At 32.1% G+C, this 22,987-nt stretch overlaps 1 protein-coding gene across 1 annotated transcript; it reads right to left on the reverse strand.

Moving 5' to 3' along the window:
• Positions 1-823: 823 nt before the first annotated feature.
• LOC139482175 (uncharacterized) lies at positions 824-22,501 on the reverse strand. The gene is made up of 8 exons (XM_071265874.1): positions 22,188-22,501; positions 20,271-20,497; positions 19,282-19,593; positions 18,725-19,024; positions 17,523-17,743; positions 11,748-11,862; positions 7,092-7,157; positions 824-6,362 (listed from the first exon to the last, which is right to left on the reverse strand). Exons 2-8 carry the CDS (start codon positions 20,470-20,472, stop codon positions 3,880-3,882), a joined length of 3,699 nt encoding a protein of 1,232 aa, XP_071121975.1. The 5' UTR covers positions 20,473-20,497; positions 22,188-22,501; the 3' UTR covers positions 824-3,879.
• Between the last annotated feature and the right edge of the window lie 486 nt (positions 22,502-22,987).

Here is a 22,987-nt window from a genome sequence, read left to right on the forward strand (position 1 = left end):
GAATTGAACAACCCATTGTTGGGATGCTGCCACTAAATTAGTAATTTTAAGGAAATTTTGCAGTTTTTTTTTATATTATCTTGGATATTAGAATATTATAATAGATAGAGATAAACTGTAACAAGCAACAATGTTCAGCAAATAAAGATCTACAAAAAAGTTAATAGGACCAAAATTGTCAATCGATCCCTTAAGGAGTTATTGCCCTTTAAAGACAGTTTTACACAATTTGTTCTTTATGTTTGCTCTTCTCCTCTGACACTACTGTTCCTAAAACTTCTAAACTTTAAATAAATGTTTTTTAGGAATGTAGTCTATGAATAGTATCCACATTTTTTATCCATCAACAAACATGGCAGCCATGACCAAAAATAGAACATAGGGGTCAAATGCAGTTCTTGGATTATATCTCAAAAACTAAAGCATTTAGAGCAAATCTGACCGCGGTAAAAATATTCATAAGGTCAAGATCTACATGTATCTGCTTTGAAATTATCAGACGCATCAGGCAACCCGTTGTTGGATTGCTGCCCCTAAATTGGTAATTTAAAGGAAATTTTGCAGTTTTTTGGTTATTATCTTGAATATTATAATAGATAAAGATAAACAGCAAAATGTTCAGCAAAGTAAGATCTACAAATAAACCAAGTTGACCAAAATTTTCAAATGACCCCATAAGGAGTTATTGCCCTTCAAGGACAATTTTACACAATTTGTTTATGTTTTCTAACTTTAGAAAATCTTCTCAAATGAATCTAGTATAAATTTAGTTTTTCTTTCCTTGTACGTCAAGTAATGAAGCCACTATGGCTAAAATGGAATATATAGGTAAAATGCATTTATTTGCTTTTGAAGTATATATAACAGATACAAAGAACATTTAAATGTCATTTTTAAGCCACTCATTAATATATATTGAAAAGCAAAAATATTCATTGATGAAAGATTGAAGCAAAAAATTACAGGTGAGCGATTCAGGCTCATGACTTTTGAAAAGCTGTATACTACTGTTGCCTTTATTTCTGATATATAAAAAAGCAAGAAACTACCGATGTTTTTACTATCAAATACAATTGTATTTTAAAACTATAATTACATTCAGTATATGTTTTATCACAAAATGAAACATTAACCAATACACACGTCATCTTTTTTTTTCTTAATCAATATGAATAATTTGTGTCAATAAAAAAATCAATGGTTTACGCATTTGTAAAAACTTAATGATTTAAGTCTATAAAATAAGCATAAAATTGATAAAAAGTGCAAACAATTTGAACAGAAATAATCTATACTTCTTTAGCCAAACTATTGAAACAAGGTACAAAACTGATACATATATGTGTATTGACATGTTTACCACACATACAACCCATCTACACATTGCTAAAGTAACATGGTTATAAATATATATCAAAAATTGTGACCACTTGGATGGAGAGCTGTCTCATTTTCACTCATACCATATCTTCTTAAATCTACTAAGATACACACAACAGCTGTTCCACAGGAAACTGAATAAACTCAATCTAATTGAATACAATCCAAAAGAAGGAAAAATAGCGTCTATCAGTACCTTCTTCACAACTGTAACCCGTATTCATCTACAGTGATTCATGTTACGATTTGACAAATAATGAGGGACACTCAGGGCCCTTTTGGCTTTAGAAAATTATGTTAGTACAAAATAAGGTGTTTTTATCTTTCGACAAATTATGCAAATTTTAAACTGTTATCTAATATGAATACTTTTGATCATAATGATGATGTTCAATTAAAAGATAGCAAAATTCAACTTTCATACAATCAGCGAAAAATAATCATTTATTCACATGGGTGTGAAGTTGGTGGCTTGTTCGTTATTTGTTATTCGATATTCAATATCAAACTGGCCGCTATAATATTCGAAAATATTATGTAAAAAGCAGAGAAGATATCCTAAAATATAACTAAAAAAAATATATTCTGCGTTTTTTTTTTTTTTTTTGAAAAAAAATCAATATGACTGTGACGTCAACATGTTTGATTGACAGGTGTACTATGCTTACACGATATGTAAATGGATGTAATTTTACTTTAAACACACTGCATCAACAAGTCATTCGTTTCTCTATATTCACTAACTATGTGCAAAGTAGAATAAAGATTGAGTGAAAAGGAAGATCTATACATCGCATTGTGCGTTTTGATCTGAAGATGACAATATTTTGGAAAATTAGTATAATGCAATCTGAATATATAAATAATCTAAAAGATTATTTCTAGTTATGCACAATGAAAAACTTGTGGGGGTCGTATTGTCATTTGAGCAGTCTTGGGCATATTTTGACTACATATTTTCAATATCAAACTGGTACTTTGAGCCCTTTGTAAGCATAACAGATTAGAAGTATTTTCAAATTCCTCTGGAAGTCATTTGTATTTATTTAGTATCTATCTATATGCTTTATACTAATCAGACAATCTGACACCATGATTCTATATCCCTTTTTATTTCCATTTAACTGTCATGCTTTTAACGTTTTGGAATGTATAAATTTCTATTACTTTCAACTAAAAAATACTGATAATGCATCGTCTCCTAGCAGCTGGTGGGATACAGAGTATCGAAAAACGAATAACGAACTGGCCGCTAACCTTACATACATTGAATCACATATGTTTTAATGTGAAAATAAATGACTCATAGAAGTACCGCTAAAAGAAATATATGAAAGATTTTCTTACTAAAAAAAATATAAAGATTTGATATTATTGCAGATGAATCAATTCTCATACTCCTACTGACCTAAATGAAAAATCGTATATGTAAGTAACCGCTAACATTGTGGTATCTCGTTCAGTTGGTTCATGCATGAGATATATATTAGATGGTATATACTATAAGAAAATTAACAAAAATTTACACGATATTTAAAAAAACTCGTCGAATGGTCTATTCCGTGAATTCGAATTGGTAATAGAGTCAAAGAGAAAGAAATTTAATGTATATCTTTATGAGAAAAAAAAATGCCAAAACGATCATTTAAAACTGCTTTTGCTTTTTGTGTTTTTTGTATATGTTTGTTTGTCTTGAGATTGTAACACAGTGATGACTGCTGTAACTATATTTTGACTATTTTATCGATTATGTCTGTTTTGTTCACGTATCGTTGTAAAAATAACACAATTTGATGTGTTTGTCATACAAGTGAGAGGTTTGGCGCTATAAAACCAGGTTCAATCCACAATTCTATACATTTGAAAATGCCTGTTCCAAGTCAGGAATATGACAGTTGTTGTCAATTCGTTTTTGATGTGTTTTTCCATTTGATTTTGCCATATGATTATGGACTTTCCGATATAATTTTCCTCGGAGTTCAGTATTTTTGTGACTTTACTATTTTTTTTCTTTTTTAAAAATTGTTTTACACATTGGCATATCAGTTCCATTAATTATAATTTTGGAGAGTGCCAATGTCTCTGGTGGACAATTGTCTCATTGGTACACATGTAATCAAACCTCGCCTTCTTAATTTATGTAAACGTCATGTTCCTCTAATTATGTATTTCTGTTCAAGTAAATAAAGTACTTCGAGCTTACATTCTGTAAATACCCATGTTCGCTGATAAGATGTCATGGAGGAGGATTTGGATGAGAATATTTCAATTCTACATTATTTAGTTTTTCTTAACCCATTTTGCCCATCATCTCTATTCTTTATTCCTAAGCTCCGCATTCTTCTTTATTTTTGTGGTCTATTTGTCTTTGTTCTTTTTGTGTTTTTTCCCCAATAGACAAAATAAATAATATAAAAGCCTTTGTATGTTTTTGAAACATAAAGAACTAACCTATATTGAATGTAAAAGTAGCATCAACTAATAAGTATATATGTAAAGTTAACGAAAAATGGCATACGCAAGAACTAATACGGCTATGATAATGATGGAAATACATGAACTGCGTGCAAGGTGATTTCTCTTGAGCTGGTATCTCCATGTGGGTATTATATTTCTATTAGCGCCATTATTCAACAACAAATCAACGATATTTGTGTGTTCATTTTGTGATGCAACAAAGTGAGGAGATCTATTAGATGAATCGACAATATTAGGGTCAGCTGAATGCTGTAAAAGAACGTGTGCGAGCTCATAGTAACCTTTCTGGCAAGCAAGGAATAATGGCGATCGATTGAATCTGTCGGTTGCGTTCACTCTAGCGCCATTGTTCAAGAGTAATTTTACAACTTGGCATTGCTGTTCTTGTATGACTTTATAGTCAATATTGCGAAATCCTTGCGTTGAAGCTCCATGTAGTGGTGACCTTTGAAAGTTATCACATAGGTTCACAATTGCTCCTTTTTCAATGAGAAATCTTGCAATTTCTATATTGCCTCTCTCTGTCGCTCTAAAAAGAGGCGTTGTATTGTCAATTTTACCTATATTCACAGAGGCACCGAATTCGATTAGAATTTGAACTGCATTGAGGTGGTTCAGAGATGTTGCAGTGAACAATGGAGATGAGTTCCCTTTATTACCATAATTGATGTCAGCTTTCGCATCTAGTAAAGTCTTTAAAACATCTCTATTATCCGAAAATGCAGCATTGAATATGGGTACATGTCCCGACTCATCCGTTTTATGCAAATCAGACTTCATCTCTACGAGCTTCGAAATGCATATAGGTGATATACCCACATGCAAGCAAGCGGCAGTGAGGGGTGTTTTGCATCGATGTTTATTTTTTTCTTTCGTTTCACTATCCTCATTTGTGTGCAACATTGTGGCATTGAGGCATTCAGGTTTTACAAATTTCAGTACCATCTCTAATGTGTCTAAGTCCCCACTGCAACATCCTAAAGTCAGCAGTCTAGTTTGTTCAATTGTGGTTTCACCGAATAATTTGCAAGGCGAGTCACTATGTTTCGAAGCAAGTTCTAATAAGTACCGTAACAGAAGTTTGTGTCCATAAAATACAACCCAACTAAGTACCCTGATATGATATGTGACCGAATTGTCTTTTTTAATCAATTTGTTCATCAGAATATCTTGGCTTCTTGTCAACGACGTAGTTAAAAACTCGTCTTTTATGTTTGATTCTATGAGCAGATTTTCGCCCTGGCCAATAATATATTTACAATTTCGTTCGTCTTGATTGTGGAAAAAGAGATTTTTTATTTCATAATATGGTTTGTTTTGTAACATTTGTTTGAAAACTTCGAAAAATGCAGTGTGCTTTAAAGCTGCATTTCTAAAAACATGATTTAGTTCCATGCTCTGTATGTCTTGATACATTCTCTCTGCTAGTAAATGGTAATCAGGCTCTTGTAGCACAATACAAAGACCATCATGGGCTTCTTGTACGCTGACCATATTTGATATATAACTGGTTGTCAAATATTTTAATATTTGATTTGGATGCTTCGTCCCATGATGATAAGCAATTACTTCGAATAACGTATCGTGAATGAACGATAATTGTTTTCCCAATTTTACAGTGTATGTGCCTTCCAATTGTTCTAATGCATTCAGAATGGACAACTTTGATGTTCCCTTATCTAATTCACAATGTTCAAAAACGTCTTCCTTAATGACAGGGTCATGGAAATTGTCCTCTGAAAGTTTACCACCATTTGTCATGCACATAACCAACGCTGCATAGTAATATCCCTCAGTTTGGCCCTTCTGTCGTCTGCTTCTTTCTTGAAGTTTCTTTAATTGGTCTTTTAAACACTCATATGGATGAGTGAAGAATCGAGAGCCAATCTGTTGATATTTTTTCTGGTTAGCAAACAACTCGCATAATAATGGAAACAAGAAACAAGCTGATTCAAGAGATAACGAATCGTACTTGTCACGGATTACATTGTTTTTGCTGCAATGAGTTTTAAGAATTCCCTTTTTATCTTCCCTTGTCAATTTGTTCTCTTCTCCATCTACATCGAACACATTTTCTGTAACTAGCGACGCTGTATATTTTACGGAATTAAAAACAGTTTTCCTGCATGTCATGATGAGTTTTGAGCCGCTTGTCTTCAAAAGGTTGTTTATAGCTTGATATCGCGAGTCTAATTTGTTTTCCTTGATCACATCAACACCATATACACCTAAAATATCGTCATGAACAAATACTTGCCTCGAGTTAACGTCTCCATACGCTAGAATCTCCTTAATATTGTCTACAGGAATGATAGTGTATCCCTCTTTCTGTTTGAGTTCTAGTGCAACATGTCGTGAAATGGAAGTTTTTCCTGACCCTGGACTACCGACAATTGTTGTTTTGCTCTTTTCTTTAACAATTTTCATGATTTTTCTAGTTGAATGAGTAACATAAAACACTTCATTGTTTTGTTTCCACTCATTTATCAATGCATTATGGCGTTCTGAAATATATATAATAATAATTCTAAATAATTATTGTATCGTCGTCATAGTCATCGTCGTCATCGTCATCGTCATCATCATCATCATCATGACCCTGGACTATCGACAATTGTTGTTTTGCTCTTTTCTTTAACAATTTTTATGATTTGTCTAGTTGAATGAGTAACATAAAACACTTCATTGTTTTGTTCCCACTCATTTATCAATGCATTAATGCGTTCTGAAATATATATATAATAATAATTCTAAATAATTATTGTATCGTCGTCATCGTCATCATCATCGTCGTCATCATCATCATCATCATCATCATCATCATCATCATCATCATCATCATCATCATCATCATCATCATCATCATCATCATCATCATCATCATCATCATCATCATCATCATCATCATCATCATCATCATCATCATCATCATCATCATCATCATCATCATCATCATCATCATCATCATCATCATCATCATCATCATCATCATCAAGCCAATAGAAAATTGACATTCAATCACTGATTTTATGCTCTAGATTAGACAATGAGAGAAACAGTACATAATGTGACCTAGTTAAACAAGCTTTTATTTAGAAAGACCATGCATATAAGAAATTGACGAAACTTACAATATTTCAATCATACCATATAAATACACTTTTTATTGGAACGATATTGTCATTTCGGCTCCTTTTCGTATTGTTAGAACAACTAATCTACTTTTATCATACCTTTGACATTTTTTGGAATTTTTTCCTCGAATACTCTTCTTATTTGTCTTGTAATGCTTTCTTTTCCTGAAATAAAAATGTGTTCTAAAATAGATTCTTTAACGAAAAATAATTATTCTATGATTTGTATAGCTATAAATATTTGAAGCGGATTGAAAAGTTATAATTTTCCCTTCGTTTACATTTCGATTAATTATGTTTCCGAAATTACTTTCGTAACCTTCATTGTGAATTATTCATGCGCGATACACATGCATGCACGGATTCCTGGATTTTCAATTTGAATTTAAAAAAAAAATACATTATATTTATTTCTTTTGTAATGCATATGTAACAAGAAGAAACTAATGCAATGAAGCAAGTATAAAATTAAAATTTAATTATGTGTCATACGAGTGGAAACTTTCAAGCTAAATATTAAATCGTTACTTGTACGCTATAAATTCGGATATTATCTCATTAAAAAGGAATATTAAACTATTTCACTGTGACACAAAAAATATACATTAGAAAACTCAATTATCTTACTTAAGGATGTACTTAGATGAGGTTTTAGAATTTGTGTAATGTTCAAAAATCTTTTACCCCATAACACCCATTTATCTTTTAATATAAGACTAAATAGCTCATAATGGGTCATTTGCCAAAATGTAAGTAGATTTTTGATTTTTTTTCTTTTGATTTGAGACCACCCCAAAAAATAAAAAACCAATGCAAAAATGTATGGTAAAAGTCCAAGTCAGCTTTTCCCCGCCATATTTTAAATAAAGGCAACAATAGTATACCGCTGTTCAAAACTCATACATCTATGGACAAAAAATAAATTGGGGTAACAAACTCAAACTGAACTAAAAAATTATATATCTCGAAAAGGAGCTCCATGACCTACAAATATTTTTAGCTTATTTTGTTCCTTAACTAATGCTCTTCTGACTTATCTGACTTATCAGTATCAATTTTAAATTCTTAATTTTTTAAATTTCATAAACCCTCACCTAAGTACATCCGTAATGATGTGATAAAAAGTGTGTAAGACAGTTTGTACACACGCTTCTTAATAATATATATTTTTTTCATTTTTATCTATTTAAATAATGCACTTTATGCTACTGCCGGTAGACGTTTCGTCCCGAGGGTATCACCAGCCCAGTAGTCAACTCTTCGGTGTTGACATGAATATCAATAATGTGGTCATTTGTATAAATTTCCAGTTTACAAAAATCAAGGATTTTCTCATCCCAGGCATAGATTACCTTAGCCGTATTTGGCACAACATTTTGGAATTTTGGATCCACAATGCTCTTCAACTTTGTTCTTGTTTGGCTGCATTAATATTTTGATATGAGCGTCACTTGTGAGTCTTATGTAGACAAAACGCGTGTCTAGAGTACTAAATTGTAGTCCTGGTACCTTTGATAACTATTTACACAACTGGGTCGATGCCACTGCTGGAGGACGTTTCGTCCCCGAGGGTATCACCAGCCCAGTAGTCAACACTTCGGTGTTGACATGAATATCAATAATGTGGTAATTTGTATGAATTTCCTGTTAACAAAACTTTGAATTTTACGAAAAACTAAGGATTTTCTCATCCTAGGCATAGATTACCTTAGCCGTTTTTGGCACAACTTTTTGGAATTTTAGATCCACAATGCTCTTCAACTTTGTACTTGTTTGGCTTCATTAATATTTTGATATGAGCGTCACTGATGAGTCTTATGTAGACGAAACGCGCGTCTGGCGTACTAACTTGTAATCCTGGTACCTTTGATAACTATTTACACCACTTGGTCGATGCCACTGCTGTTGAACGTTTCGTCCACGAGGGTATCACCAGCTCAGTAGTCAACACTTCGGTGTTGACATGAATATCAATAATGTGGTCGTTTGTATGAATTTCCTGTTTACAAAACTTTGAATTTTACGAAAAACTAAGGATTTTCTCATCCCAGGCATAGATTACCTTAGCCGTATTTGGCACAGCTTTTTGGAATTTTGGATCCACAAGGCTCTTCAACTTTGTATTTGTTTGGCTTCATTAATATTTTAACATGAACGTCACTGATGAGTCTTATATAGACGAAACGCGCGTCTTGCGTACTAAATTATAGTCCCGGTACCTTTGATAACTATTAAGGGAACATTCTAATTTTAATAAAATTGGATCGATTGACACATCATATAACACAATTCTTTTGATTGCAACATTGGTTTTGTAAAAATAGTAAGAACTCTATTGTAAATTGTTACTTAAAAATACACATTTAAATGCCTGCAAATGGTACGCCTTTACATATATAATGAATCATCACTGATATGTCTTTTTAGTAAATATTGTATGCGTGGCCGTAGCAGCATTTCACACAACCTTCATGGTTTTCAATTCTCAACAACTTCCTTATTGATGATGCCTTCGACTGTTTAAGCTCGAACGCCACTCAAAAAGCGACATGCCTGGCAAACGAACTCGTTAGCGTTTTGTTTTATGTTATACTATTGCATTCACAAATATTCATTCACTGTCTTTTTGAATGTTTATAAAAGTAGTAAGTAGAAGTTACAAAGTTTACCAAAGAAGACATAGGAAATAGGATACACAGATTTTGAATTACTGGTAAGTTTGTCACGTAAAAGGTACAACGGTTAAATTATAATCTTGGTACAATTGATAACTATTATGTCATTGGTCCGTTTACTGATGAATCATATACATTTTGCAATATAAGAAAGTTATTTATTGTTTAACCAATCATAGAAATGCTTATCATTGATCAATCTAATTAAAAATCGATCTCTTATCGCTCCCGTTTTCTGATATGTCGCGTGGGAGATCTAACATAATCCACTTTGAGGTCACATGTGAGTGAACTTGAAGTTATGAATTTATAATGATATGCAAATGAGTCGACGACCTTTTAATAAGCCAATCAAAAAAGTTTATGAATTATTTTGACTGACGATTTCTTCGTAAATCAAATGAGTTACATCCTTTTACCTCACGTCAAACTTTCAAGATCGTCGAAGACGCATTTTCATTCGTCAAAAAAGACACACCTACGAGGTCACTCACATATGACCTGAAAGCGGATTTCGTTAGATCTCCCAAGCGACATATTAGGTAACGGGAGCGATGAGAGACCGGTTTTTAATTAGATTGATCACTGATAACCACTATATCGTTAAATAAATGTAAAATAGACATATAGAGAAAACATAAGCTAACAGTAAAATATCATTGCTTTACAAATAACTATTGCAGTGGCTAAACGCCTCAAAATTAAAGATCTGAAAAGATCTGAAATTCAATACTCGAGTACTCGGTATTGAATCTCGCAAGTACTCGAGTACTCTGTATTGAACCTCGCGAGTACTCGAGTACTCGGGAAAACCTTGAACGTATGGTAAAAGAAATGATTTTTGTTAGGATGTGGTATATTTGATATTGTACTTATAAACTTAATCATAATATGATGACATCGCGTGACATCTTAACGAAAGACATAACTCAAACTGTATGACTAAAAAATATTCTTTGATCCTTGGTTATGTTTATCGCTTTTCCCTCTTTTTGTCAATAGAAGAATGAATAACAAATAAAATTGAGAATGGAAATGGGGAATGTGTCAAAGAGACAACAACCCGACCAAATAAAAAACAACAACAGAGGGTCACCAACAGGTCTTCAAAACCATCGTTACAATAAAGATACCCATTCATAATAGCAATTATTGTTTGTGTGTGCATGAATGAAGTAAGACACATGCCAATAAAACCATTAATATTATCAATAAGCCAAACTTGATACAAAATCTGTATCATCTGTTCCTGTGGTGCTAGTATGTTTCTCTATTATGACTTTGATTTTTTTCTTGTTCAAAAGTATTATCTGACACTACTTCAGATGCAAGTATGTTTCTATGTTTTGTTGCAGCAATTTTTGCAATGAAAATCCCTGGGAAGGGACGAGATATGCTGGCACTGCTAAAACACTTTTTGCAATTATAGATAAATATAGATTCTACCACTGCATCGAGTGTAATACGAAATTTATCCACTCGAGACAGTTAAATTTCAAATTTAAAACGCGAGACTTGGATAAATATCGTATTACACTCGATGCAGTGGTAGAATCTCTTTCTCTTATTATTTTATGTCATTATGCAGGCAAACTTATTCCTTCTTTTCGAATGATCTGCAAAAAGATGTGTTCTTTCTATGTGACGTCATCAGACATGGTCGCATTTTTTTATGCCGTCACAATGGGAATTTCAGAAAAAAGCAAGAGAATTCGACGTCATAATCGGATTTTAACCAGTGAAGTGCTGATATCAAACGTTGATTAAATTTTTTTAAACAATGGGTGCAGAAAGGGATAAATTGACGAAGAATAAGAGAAACTCGGATATAACCATACTAGTCTCATGATGAATATATGAACGTTGTGTAGACATTTTTTTTTATTAGTGTTGCGAGGGATATTTCAAAGGGAAATTAGGTGAGGAAAAAAGTGGGGAGAAATATATATAGATTTATAAAACATGTAAAAAGTAAACGAGTATCCAAATACTAAAGTTGTACTCGAGCACTCGGACTTCCGACGTTGTGATCCTTACTTGAAATACAAATGATGTCTGAAATAAATTAACTTATACTCACGCTTTTGATCTTTTAATTTTGACAATAAACGGTCCATCTCATGTCCGTTGGATAATGACATTAAATATTCGTCGCAACTATGAGTGATGTCATCACCACCAAGTCTTTGAATAATCTAAAGTAAAAAAAACCAAATGATACCATACAATGAAAGTATAAGGAAAGTTAAAAACTTGCTAAATATTAAATAATCGGAATACAATTCATGCAAATTCAAAGTATTTTAAATCTTTGATCATCAGCCCCACTAAATGGGAAGTTAAGTTATAGATATTTCATCTGTATTGGATAGTTTTGCGGTGTTTCGTCAATTATACCATAGCTTTGTTGAAACCCAAGGCAATAAACTCACGAAACGAAGTTGAGAGAGGTTGTTGAGGGGTTTCAACAAAAAATTATCGTGCAATTTAAGAAACACCGCAAAAGTATCCGAAAGATATAAAATATCCGCCCTAACCTATTGCATCTTTTTCTGTTTGAAATTATATATTTCAGATATTTTTGTGTGTTAACTTTAACAATAATGTTAATAAGAATTAGTTAAATAACCCTGTTCGGGCCTTACTAAAAAGCTCCGCCTACTTTCTAGAATCAGCACGGGGTTCTGAAAGCGCAAGTATCAGTTAAACATGATGGATGCACATTTTCATTAGTGGCGGTTAACGTTACAAACGAAAACATGTTACAGGAATTAGATTTCCTGGACATGGACGCAAGATAGTCCAAAGATTTTCTGATATTTGGAAGTTTTCTGGATGCCCATAATTAGGGTAATTTTTTTTAAATTGTATCTAAACGTCAAAGATGTTAATGTTTTAGAATATCAATTTCTAATAACGAGGAAATTTCTGAGAATTTGGATTAATCATTCCACATTCTGGATGTACCATAAGTCGTACATTAGTTAAAAGGGATTTCAAAAAAAGATCTCTTATATAATCACATGTTGACAATAGGGAGTTTATACAAAAAGTTTAGCTTTATTGAGAGTAACCAGAAGCTAGCCTATCCAGTTTTAACGGTTCAACATTATAGCTTTCACTTAAGCAACCTCGTTAAGTCTAGGTGTCAGCAGTGTTCTTGTGCAATTCCCGGATTTTGAATGGGGGATTCAACAAGTCAACTTTTTGAGTAATACTTTAAAAAGTTGAACGATTTTACAATACACAAAGTACATTAAAACCTTGTTCCACCCCCCATCCCTCTCCACGAAAAAAAAACAAACAAAAAACGCCTTAGCAAAGTGAAACCTTTACATGCAGCTGTACCATTAATACAATCTACGAGGATACAATAAAAGTATATATTTCAATGACTTAAAATGAACAAATGTTTTCTAGTATATTTAATATAATATGTAATATAAATATAATCTGATCAAATTTATATGTTTTTAAACTTAATTCGTTTGTCTGTTGTTGATCATGTTGATAGCGAATTTTTGTTCATTCAAAAATATAGGACAATAGAGTTATGGTGTTATGAGGATGGTGTATTCTTTATTCACCTTGACTCCTACTTGCGTGTTCATAGGTTATATTCCCACACACCCTCTGCATTCATTTCTATCGGCTGGTGCAAAGCCGGCAGTTTAGCTTAGTGGCCCCGCACTGACTTTATTGTATCTGTGTCAAGAAATTCAAGAGTCCACGGCAAGGTTTCTTTGTTTTCGAAGACCATATACAACAGAACAACGGTATAATTGTGAAAACTTTACCATAGATATCTATGGTATAATTTTCGGTTATTTGGATTGAAACTTGGGTTGCATTCCCATATGTTCCATTGTACAACTAAATATTAAGTATCAGGTATCCATTTTAGCATAAGATAGAAATTAAGAGGAAAGTGGGGAGACGCGTCGTGCTGCTAGGGAATTGTTTTGAAGACACGTTCTATTATTTTCCCTTTTAAGCGTGATATGAGGATGGTGTATTCTTTATTCACCTTGACTCCTACTTGCGTGAAATTTTAACTGACATCCATACATTCAATTGTGACAAGACGAAATACCTACGTCATCAATTCAATATATGCCATAATACCTGTTATTAATACTCAAATAAAAAAAAATTATCTTTGTTTGAGTGATAAGATGTCAACAATACGTGGTCTTTTCCTGAATGGTTGAGAAAATACAAGATAAATCAGTTTTGATCTTGGTAAAGATCAGTTGGCACGTTTTCATCTTTTCTACAAGTTCTGTTCGGTATTCATGTTATTCTACCTTAAATGTTTTGTTTCCGAATTAACATTCTTAAGGACTGTATTGAGCATGTCATCATTTACAAAATAGTTATAAGTGAAGGAAAAAAACCATAAATAGACAAAATCAAACATTTGATGATAAAACATGAAATAAAGAAACATAAAGAATGAATTTTGAGAATTATCTACCCTTTTAGTTAGCTATACAATGCTCCGACCTGATAATCTGGAGAAAAAATACTTATTTAATCGTAATATCAAACTGAATGATTTATCATTATTCAATGAGCAAAAAAGAAAAGCAACAAACATGTCCGAAAGTTACTCAATAATAGATAAATGCACTATACAAATGTGTGGGAAAGATCTGTCTAAACTAGATCCGAAAGAAGCACATAAGTATAGAAAATTAATAAATTCCGACTTTAGAGTACTCTTAGCTACGTACAGTTACCCAGACCTAATTTTAGATCAATAGCAACATTTTTTTATTAAATAAATCATATTTTCACAGATCATAATACACACTGCTTTTTTCTTTTTTTTCTTGCAAGCTTTATCCGTAAGCTGTTAATATATACCGTTTTGTCATAATTTATTTACTATTGAGAATACAAATTTTACCTTCAAAACTCGTACAACACATTTTAGAATCTTCATCATCGTATTTTAGATCTTTGCAAAGAACTTTGAAGAAAATAAAACAGGAGGAAACAAAACAAAAGGAGCAATCAAACACTTGTATTTGAAACAAAAACAGTCAATGTCAAGCGTATAAAGAAAGATTGGTGAAAAACGTAGTATTTAAGTACAATTCTTTAGAAAAGAGTTAAGATGTTATCAATACAAGGAATATTATTCAGCAACAATAAATATATAAACCTACTACTAATTACTCATAATGAAATAAAACTACACCTGTCATTTATATGTTTACACCAAAATTATGAAGCATCTGAGCAAGATTATATTACACAATTTGACTACTGGGATGAATGATTTTTGGTGTTTTAACGCCACTTTTAAGCATCGCATTTAGGCTATTTCGTGGCGGCAAGTTTTTATTGGTGGAGGAAGCCAGAGTACCCGGAAAAAACCTACGACTTTCGATAGGAAAACTGACAATCCTAGTCAATTAAGACTGGAATCGGGTACACCCGAACGAGCGGGGTTCGAATTCACAACCTTAGTGTCTCTCTCTCTCTACATGCATTCAAATCTAACAATTGGTTTTTGCATCGTTATCATACAAATACAGTCAGTATATAAATTTTGATCGTGTCTTCAAAAACTAGGCACACATGTATACTTCAAATATGTTAACAACAAGGGATGGCCTATAGTCATTTTGTAATGATGTATATTCTACCAGATGTGGATTCTAAAAAAAAAAATCCTTTAACCAATGCCAACATTTTCAATCACAAACGGTACAATTTTGCAGTAAAATAAAAGCTTTTGAGACACTAATTTCTCCGCACTCAGAACATGCAGAAGACGATACTTTCTCAAAAAACTAAATTCGGGAATCGTAGATACAAATTCAGTGTTTAAAACTTCACGAATAACAAAACTGGTTCCATTAACAAACATATCGAACATGCTGAATATGATATCATTAAAAGTAAAATTACAAAAATACAGAACTCCATGGAAAATTCAAAACGGAAAGTTCTAAATCAAATGATAAAATCAAAAGCTCAAACACATCAAAAGACTGGATAATAACTGTCATAGTCCTGGCATGGTATATGCAGTTTCTTATATATATATATAGAAATGGTAGATTAAACCTAGTTTTTAAGGTAGCTAAACCTCTCACTTCAATTACAGTCGTATATAATTCCGTTATAATGACAAAGTTGTGTGATAAAAACCATGATATAATAGGTCAAACATAGAGAACCGCAGTCGGCATTTTGTTATAATCTTTCATCATTATAAAAAGAGACAAATATATAACAAACAAACACAAAGAGGCATTTTGACAAAGCACATAAGCAAAAATTAAATACATTAATACAAAAATTTACCAGGATTTATAAGTACAGAGCCACGTCAACAACAACACAAACATGCATATATACAAAGCACTCTAGCAAAATTACATGTATTAGTCAATAATACATTTTGTATTATCATAGAACAATAACACAATGTTAAGTACAGAGCCACTTCAAATAGATATCAGCAAAAGCAGACTAATCAGTAACAATAAATAAAAGAATACTATAACACATTATTAAGTGATAAACAAAGTCTGTACCCAGAATCTATTCTTGAAGACCATCATGTATTAATTGAGAAGTTGGTATGGAATAATTATCAACCAGGTCTTCGTGCCTTCCGATGAACGTTTTTTTAGAGAAAAAATTTACGAGACGTTCTTTGACATACCCTTGGTTTATCAACTTTTTACGCAGACACTGATGATGTTTTTCAAAATATGAGTAGCAACTGCAAGCTCTTGAATACCGAATAGGTTGGAAAATATAGATTCCTACACTGCAACAAGTGTAATACGATATTTCTCCACTCGAGATAGTTAAATTTTATTAATTAAACCGCGAGGCTTGTCGAGCTCTTTAAATAACTAAAATTTAACTGTCGAGAGTGGAGAAATATCGTAATACACGAGTTATAGTGTCGGAATCTGTTTCTCTAATGATTTTTATCCTTCTTTTTCAAAGATTTTCAGAAATTTGTGTTCTTTATATGCGACATCATCAGGCATTGTCGCCTTTTTTCATGACGTCACAATAGGAAAATTCAGAAGAAAACAAAACATTTAGACGTCATAATCAAATTTCAACTAATCATTTGCCGATTTTTCACTAATGAGGAGAATATTTTTCTCACACCGGTCAGGAAATGTGAAAATAGCACAAAAATTAGAGAAATATATATCCCATATGCAGGTGAACTTGTTATATTGCTACTAAGGAGGAGGAAATTGATAATTTCAAAATTAAAATCGTCTCGTTTGTACATGTTGTAATAGATTCTGGTTCTCAAATGACTGCATATGTCATATTATAAATCTGAAAATGAGGAAGAGGAAACCGTGTATGTTGTTCTTTTTTTTCAAATTGTTTTGATCTGTGGAACAAATAAATTATATCCAATCTGAAAAGTTTGGAATGTTAATGGAATTTATATCATGAATATATCTGAATACATGTATTACATTAAATCATTTGGGCTTTTTTTAACAAGTGTCTGAAGGAAATCCGACGCATATGAAAATAAGAAGATGTCAGCAAGAAGAGGCCTAGGCACACAATTCGTACCCAGGGAACTATCAAGGATGATGCATTTTTAGCAGGTGATGTTTTCTCCTACTTTTTTAGATACTACTATTCCTTCATTTTAGGTTATTCTGTTTTGATTGTTTTTCTTACATAATTATTTTATATCTCAAAAATGTTTAAAATGCCACATCTGTATATTTTACCTGATATTTGAGCTTTTCATTTGTCAATCATCAATTTATGACCATGTTCACCAAAACAAATGAAGTGCTCTAAACGAAAAACAATCGATCATCTTATATGTTACTATACTTACGTTATTCAATTCACTAGCCAGCTTCTTGTACTTTGTCTCGTTGATTTCTTCTTCTTCGATGACAATGTTCATATAAACGGCCAAACGTTTCAGGTCTGCCTGAATTCTCCTATCTTCTTTGATTGGCTCAGATTTTGGTATTTTCACCTGATCAATAGCGGCACAAACTGATGTCATGATGGACAATCCTAAATTGGTTCCAAGACTCTGATTATGTGGAGCTATCCGAAGAAGTAAAGCTATATCATTTTAAATAATTGTAAACAACAACACGTGTTTCTTATTAAAAAAAAAACAGGAAATAAAGAGGATCTGCAAGATCAACAAATACATGTAAAAACACGTACCCTTACCCTAGCCCTAACCATAACATTAACCATAAACCTTTACAATTAACCGTAATCATACACCTTAACCATAAAACTTAACAATAAATTTTAACCCTTACACTAACGTTAGTCGATTTTTTTTGTTCATTTTTATTTGAACACTCATTTAGTACTTTTATATTTTCAATGGTTGAATATTGGTAAACATTGATACCTTAACCGTATTTGGCAAAACCTTTTGGAATTATAGGTCATCAATTCTGTTTAACGTTCTACTTGTTTGGTTTTATAACTATTTTGATCTGAGCGTCACTGGTCAGTCTAATGTGGACGAAACGTGCTTCTGGCGTCTGATGACTGTTGTACCCATATTTTGACTATTCTATTTATTATGTCTGTTTAGTTCACTCATCATTGTAAATTTAACAGCATACGATGAGACTTTAATCAAAGTGAGAGGTTTAGCGCTATAAAACCAGGTTTAAGCCACTATTTATTTCCTTTTAAAAATGCCTGGACCAAGTCAGGAATATGACAGTTCTTGTCCATTCGTTTTTGATGTGTTTTGTCATTTGATTTTGCCATGTTATTATGGTCTTTCCGAGTAGATTTTCTTCTGAGTTCAGTATTTTTTGTGATTTTACTGTTTGTATTAAATTATAAGTCTGGTACCTTTGATAACTATTTGAAACTATCTAGAAACGCAATTAGGTATGTTCTGTTATATGTATATCAAGTATAATTCAAACACCAAATCAAAGAACGTAAAATGTTATATCGAAGTATTTAACCATAATCAACCCTGAATCAGTCCTTTACAACACTTTAGCTATTTCTGTGCAATTCTTTTTATACCATATAGAATGTCCTTACATGGTTTAAAAAGTGCAATATCCGCTTCTGTAATAGGTGTGCTCTCTATGATATCAGCCAGATGTGTACCCACAGAGTCGGCATGCAAAGCGACGATAAACTCGGAATATCCTTTAGCAGTTCTAATCTTGGATACTAACTTCCTATTCCTATCAGATTGTACAGCTATAGACGAGATTTCTTCCATATCATCTGTATTTAAAACCTCCACCGTTATTAAATGGTCAATAATACTAGGAACATTGGACATTTCCCGTACTAACATCTCATAGTTCTTCTTTATACGAATCATGTTGTAACCTATGAATATACATTAATTATCACCATAATAACACAATATATGTAGCACACTATTATAATGAAATATTGAAACGTGTTTGTCAAGATCTTTTAGGCAAACAATGACAGTTGAATTTATTGATATGGTAAAATGGAAGTAGTTGCTCCAGAAGCTACGTCAACACATCATAGTCGTATAGTTCTATTTTTTTTTTTATATTAATCAATTAATATGAGAAAAAGATTAAAAAACACAACTTAGATAATTAGGTCCTTACCAATTTCTTTGCTTTCCTCCCGTTTGACAAGATAAACTTCCTGTGTGTTGGTTGTCTTGAAAATCTCAGCAAAATGTTCATGTTCTCTTTGTACAGCCTTCAGAAAATGGTCGCATGCATTTTCTGATTGGTGCATTATTCTATCTAATATAAATTTGTTCTTCTTTGTCTGATTTGCGCATTTGGATACTTCATCACTGTCTTCTAGGGTCAATACACCCTGTGTTATTAAATAATCTACGACACCTGTATCAAGTTTTGTGTTTGACAAAATAATGTCATAATAAGGATATAACTGATGCTTGCTAAGTCCTGAAAAGACAATTAGCGTTACAATGACAAACTAGCACACTATACAAAATGTTATATACAAGAAAGATTATGTTGTATAATAGCCAATGAAACAACTATCCATGGTACGTTATAGTTACGTAAAGTTTTAATGATAACTATGTTAAAATCAGTGCTTTCAATTACACCTTGTTTTGGTTTTTCCTTTATCTTAATTGATAGAAACAAATGATTCGGAATTTGCTCACACAAGTATGAATTGACTATTTATATATTAGGCAGTTAGGCTCAAATTGTAAATAAGATTAAGAAAGGAAATGGGGAATTTGTCAAAGAGACAACCCGACCATAGAACAGACAACAGCAGAAGGTCACCAATAGAACTCCAATGTACATACTTTTATGTAAATTTTGATATTTTCATTCGTGTTACCATTATCTAATGGAAAAATATTGTTTGTAAAGTGATGCTGTGAAAGAAATTACGGTAATAATTTAGGAAAGGCAAATACATTTGAAAGTGTAAGGACCTTTTATTACTACATTTCAAGTTTTAAAAACTCAAAATAACTAAACCATATTTCAAAAGAAAAAAAGCTCTTACAAAACTTTATTTTTAAAATGCACTGCTGTTTTGAATTGTTTGTTTTTTCCATTCGTCAAGGTATACATCTTTAAAATGACATTGGCAATCTTACTTCTAATATGAAAAATGTGACTCCATTCGTCTACTGTTAAAACTTTCTTTAGGTCGTCCTCCGTTTTCTCAATAGCTTCAAGAAGTTCGATGTTATGTTTTTTCTTGATATATTTCTCGAGAACTTGCGGGACTTTTTGAAACACAATATATACAATGTTCAAGTAGTGTTGTCTTTGTTTTTTATCTTTTCTGAAAGCCATACTTGTAACATATAAAACTAATTTTCTGCAAAAAACAAACCAATTATATTGTAAAATTTTAATCCTGAAACTAGCAACAATGTTTGAAAATGATACAGATTACTATATCGCGAGAAATCATTAATATTGAAAATCAATCGATTACATGGAAACATGGTAGGAAAACATGCACTTGTTATTCTTTTTTTATTTACTTCGAGAACTTTAGCATTATTTTATCAACCTTTTTTGTTATTTGCAAAGGTTTTTAGAAAATTTAAAACTATTTAACAAACTATGAGCTTTAATTTGCATTCATTCACAAACTGTGCAAACAAACTGCATTATCCGGGTGTTGTATAAGAGCATATGACCGTCATAAGTATCTTAAAATTTGTAAATTCTCAAACTTTCACGCAATTTTTCAAACTATTGAAATATTTTCGAAACTCACCATTACTTAATAAACTCTTTCAATTCAGGAACATGACAATAATGTTGTTATCCAATCGTATGATGTGTTTTTGCTTGAGAGTTTGCCTTTTTAATGAGAGATTTTACGTTTTGAATTGTTCGATGAGTTTAGAATTTTTTTATTTATTTTTTTTTTGTATAGTTTTGTAAAATTTCACGTATCGTCCCAAGCTCTTGGTCGTTTTTTGCTTTCATGGTTTTGTGGATCTGTTTTCTTGGTATATCACACCTCTCTTTTTATACGTTTTATTTTATTTACACTATTTTATAGTTTTCCTCATATAGTTGATGTGTTTCCCTTGATTTTAGTTTGTAGCATTGTAGTTTATTTTTTTGTTGCATTTCTGTGTTCTGTTATTTCGTTGTTTTCCTCTTATAGTTAATGTGTTTCTCTTTGTTTTAGTTTGTAACACGGATTTGTTTTCTCCCAATCGATTTATAAGAGCGGTATACTACTGCTGCCTTTCTACGCTGTTTTGATAGAACATCCATATATGATGGATATAATTGATTGCTTGTCCCGGTGTCTCAAATTTATAGCAAAATTTGATTAGTATGGCTATAAAGCATTTTTAGTGTCGTATATTATTTTAAATCGTTCTCAAGGCTTTTTAAATATCGGCATTCACAAACATGCTAAACCCAACCTCATTCGTTATATGTCTAAGATACCAGATAAAAAATGTGTGTATGCAGATTACTTTGCAAGTGACCGGAAGAGGAAATTCCAGGCCTAATTGGGATTACTAAGCACATGGTGTAGTGATTAGCGCATCGGACTACTAACACAAAGGTTCCTGGTTCGATCCCCGTTCTAGTGAGAGAAAATTTCAGGAACTGAATGTTTGACTCTCCCTTGACACATTTTGCGAGTATGGTCTGGAGAAACGATGACAGTCCGTCGGAAGGGGACGATAAATGAATGACTCGTGTTAAGAGAGAGCTATATCTCTTGCAAGTAAAAGACACCCTGTAGATTTTGTAAAAAAGCTGGCTAATGCCGCTAAAAATTAGCTCACGCACGCGCAGAGTGGAAAGGGATTTTTATAAGTTGCAACAACCTGTTGTCCACTCTACTATAAACAAATATGTTCAGTATAAAAGACTGAACACAAGAACAGTTATGTCTGGTTTAGCATGTGTCGATAAGTGCAAAAGATTTAAATGGCTATTTAAGTTTGAAAATCATTTCACAAAAATTAGTTAAAACATTTTATAAAGTATTAAAATACTGAGTAGTTACAACGATACATTAAGCTAACCTGTTTTTCTGTTAACCAGCCTAGTGTACATGTAAACAGTAAATAACCTGCTAAACGAAGTATTCGTGATAAGTACACACTACACACGTATTTGATTTAAATTCCTGTGTATACACATATATAAATTTAGTTAAAACGGAAACCACAATGTCACAAATCTTTTTGTTATCACGGTGATTTAAAAGGAAAAAAAATCTAAATAATTCATTGAAAGACAAATCTAACACATAATATTAAATGTCCGTTTGTTGAATAATAGACATGCTACGAAAAGGTATATACTCGACGCTGAGGTTGACAAATTAGACTTTAAATGTGGGTATCGTATCAAAGCACATTTTGTGATTTAAAGATTTAAATAACCTGCCAAATACACATTTACATCTTGTGTTTAAAAGCACAGTTAAAAGCACAGTTAATGATGTCCGCGTATATTTATTTCTTATTACAAACGTCCCTTTGAAAACTTTATCTTATATAATCTCATTATGAATACTCCTTATGGATTTGTTCAATGATTTCGTGAAAAATGAAAATGATATAACCCATTAAAGGAACGACAGTTGAACTTCAAAATTAAAGTGGGTATATGCTTTTCCAAAATTTTCTAGAAATAATACACCTTATAGTGTTAAATTTTGAAAAATAATTTGATTAGCGTCGAAAACTAAATTAAGACTTTCTGACTCGGAACCGCCCCCTTTCTTTTTCATTCATTAATTGATTGTTGGATGCTTAACGTGAAGTGGAAAATATTTTAATGCATATTTGAAGTAAAAAGTAGTTAAATGATTGCTCCT

Source organism: Mytilus edulis, chromosome 7 (assembly GCF_963676685.1).
Source record: "Mytilus edulis chromosome 7, xbMytEdul2.2, whole genome shotgun sequence".
Taxonomy (NCBI): domain Eukaryota; kingdom Metazoa; phylum Mollusca; class Bivalvia; order Mytilida; family Mytilidae; genus Mytilus; species Mytilus edulis.

Coding starts and splice junctions, on each gene's coding strand:
- LOC139482175 (XM_071265874.1), bottom strand. CDS start 20,472: ATGGCTTTCAGAAAAGATAAAAAACAAAGACAACACTACTTGAACATT. Junction 19,594..20,270: donor TCACATTTTTCATATTAGAA/GTAAGATTGCCA, acceptor TTGTCTTTTCAG/GACTTAGCAAGCATCAGTTA. Junction 17,744..18,724: donor TATTGCACTTTTTAAACCAT/GTAAGGACATTC, acceptor TTCTTCGGATAG/CTCCACATAATCAGAGTCTT.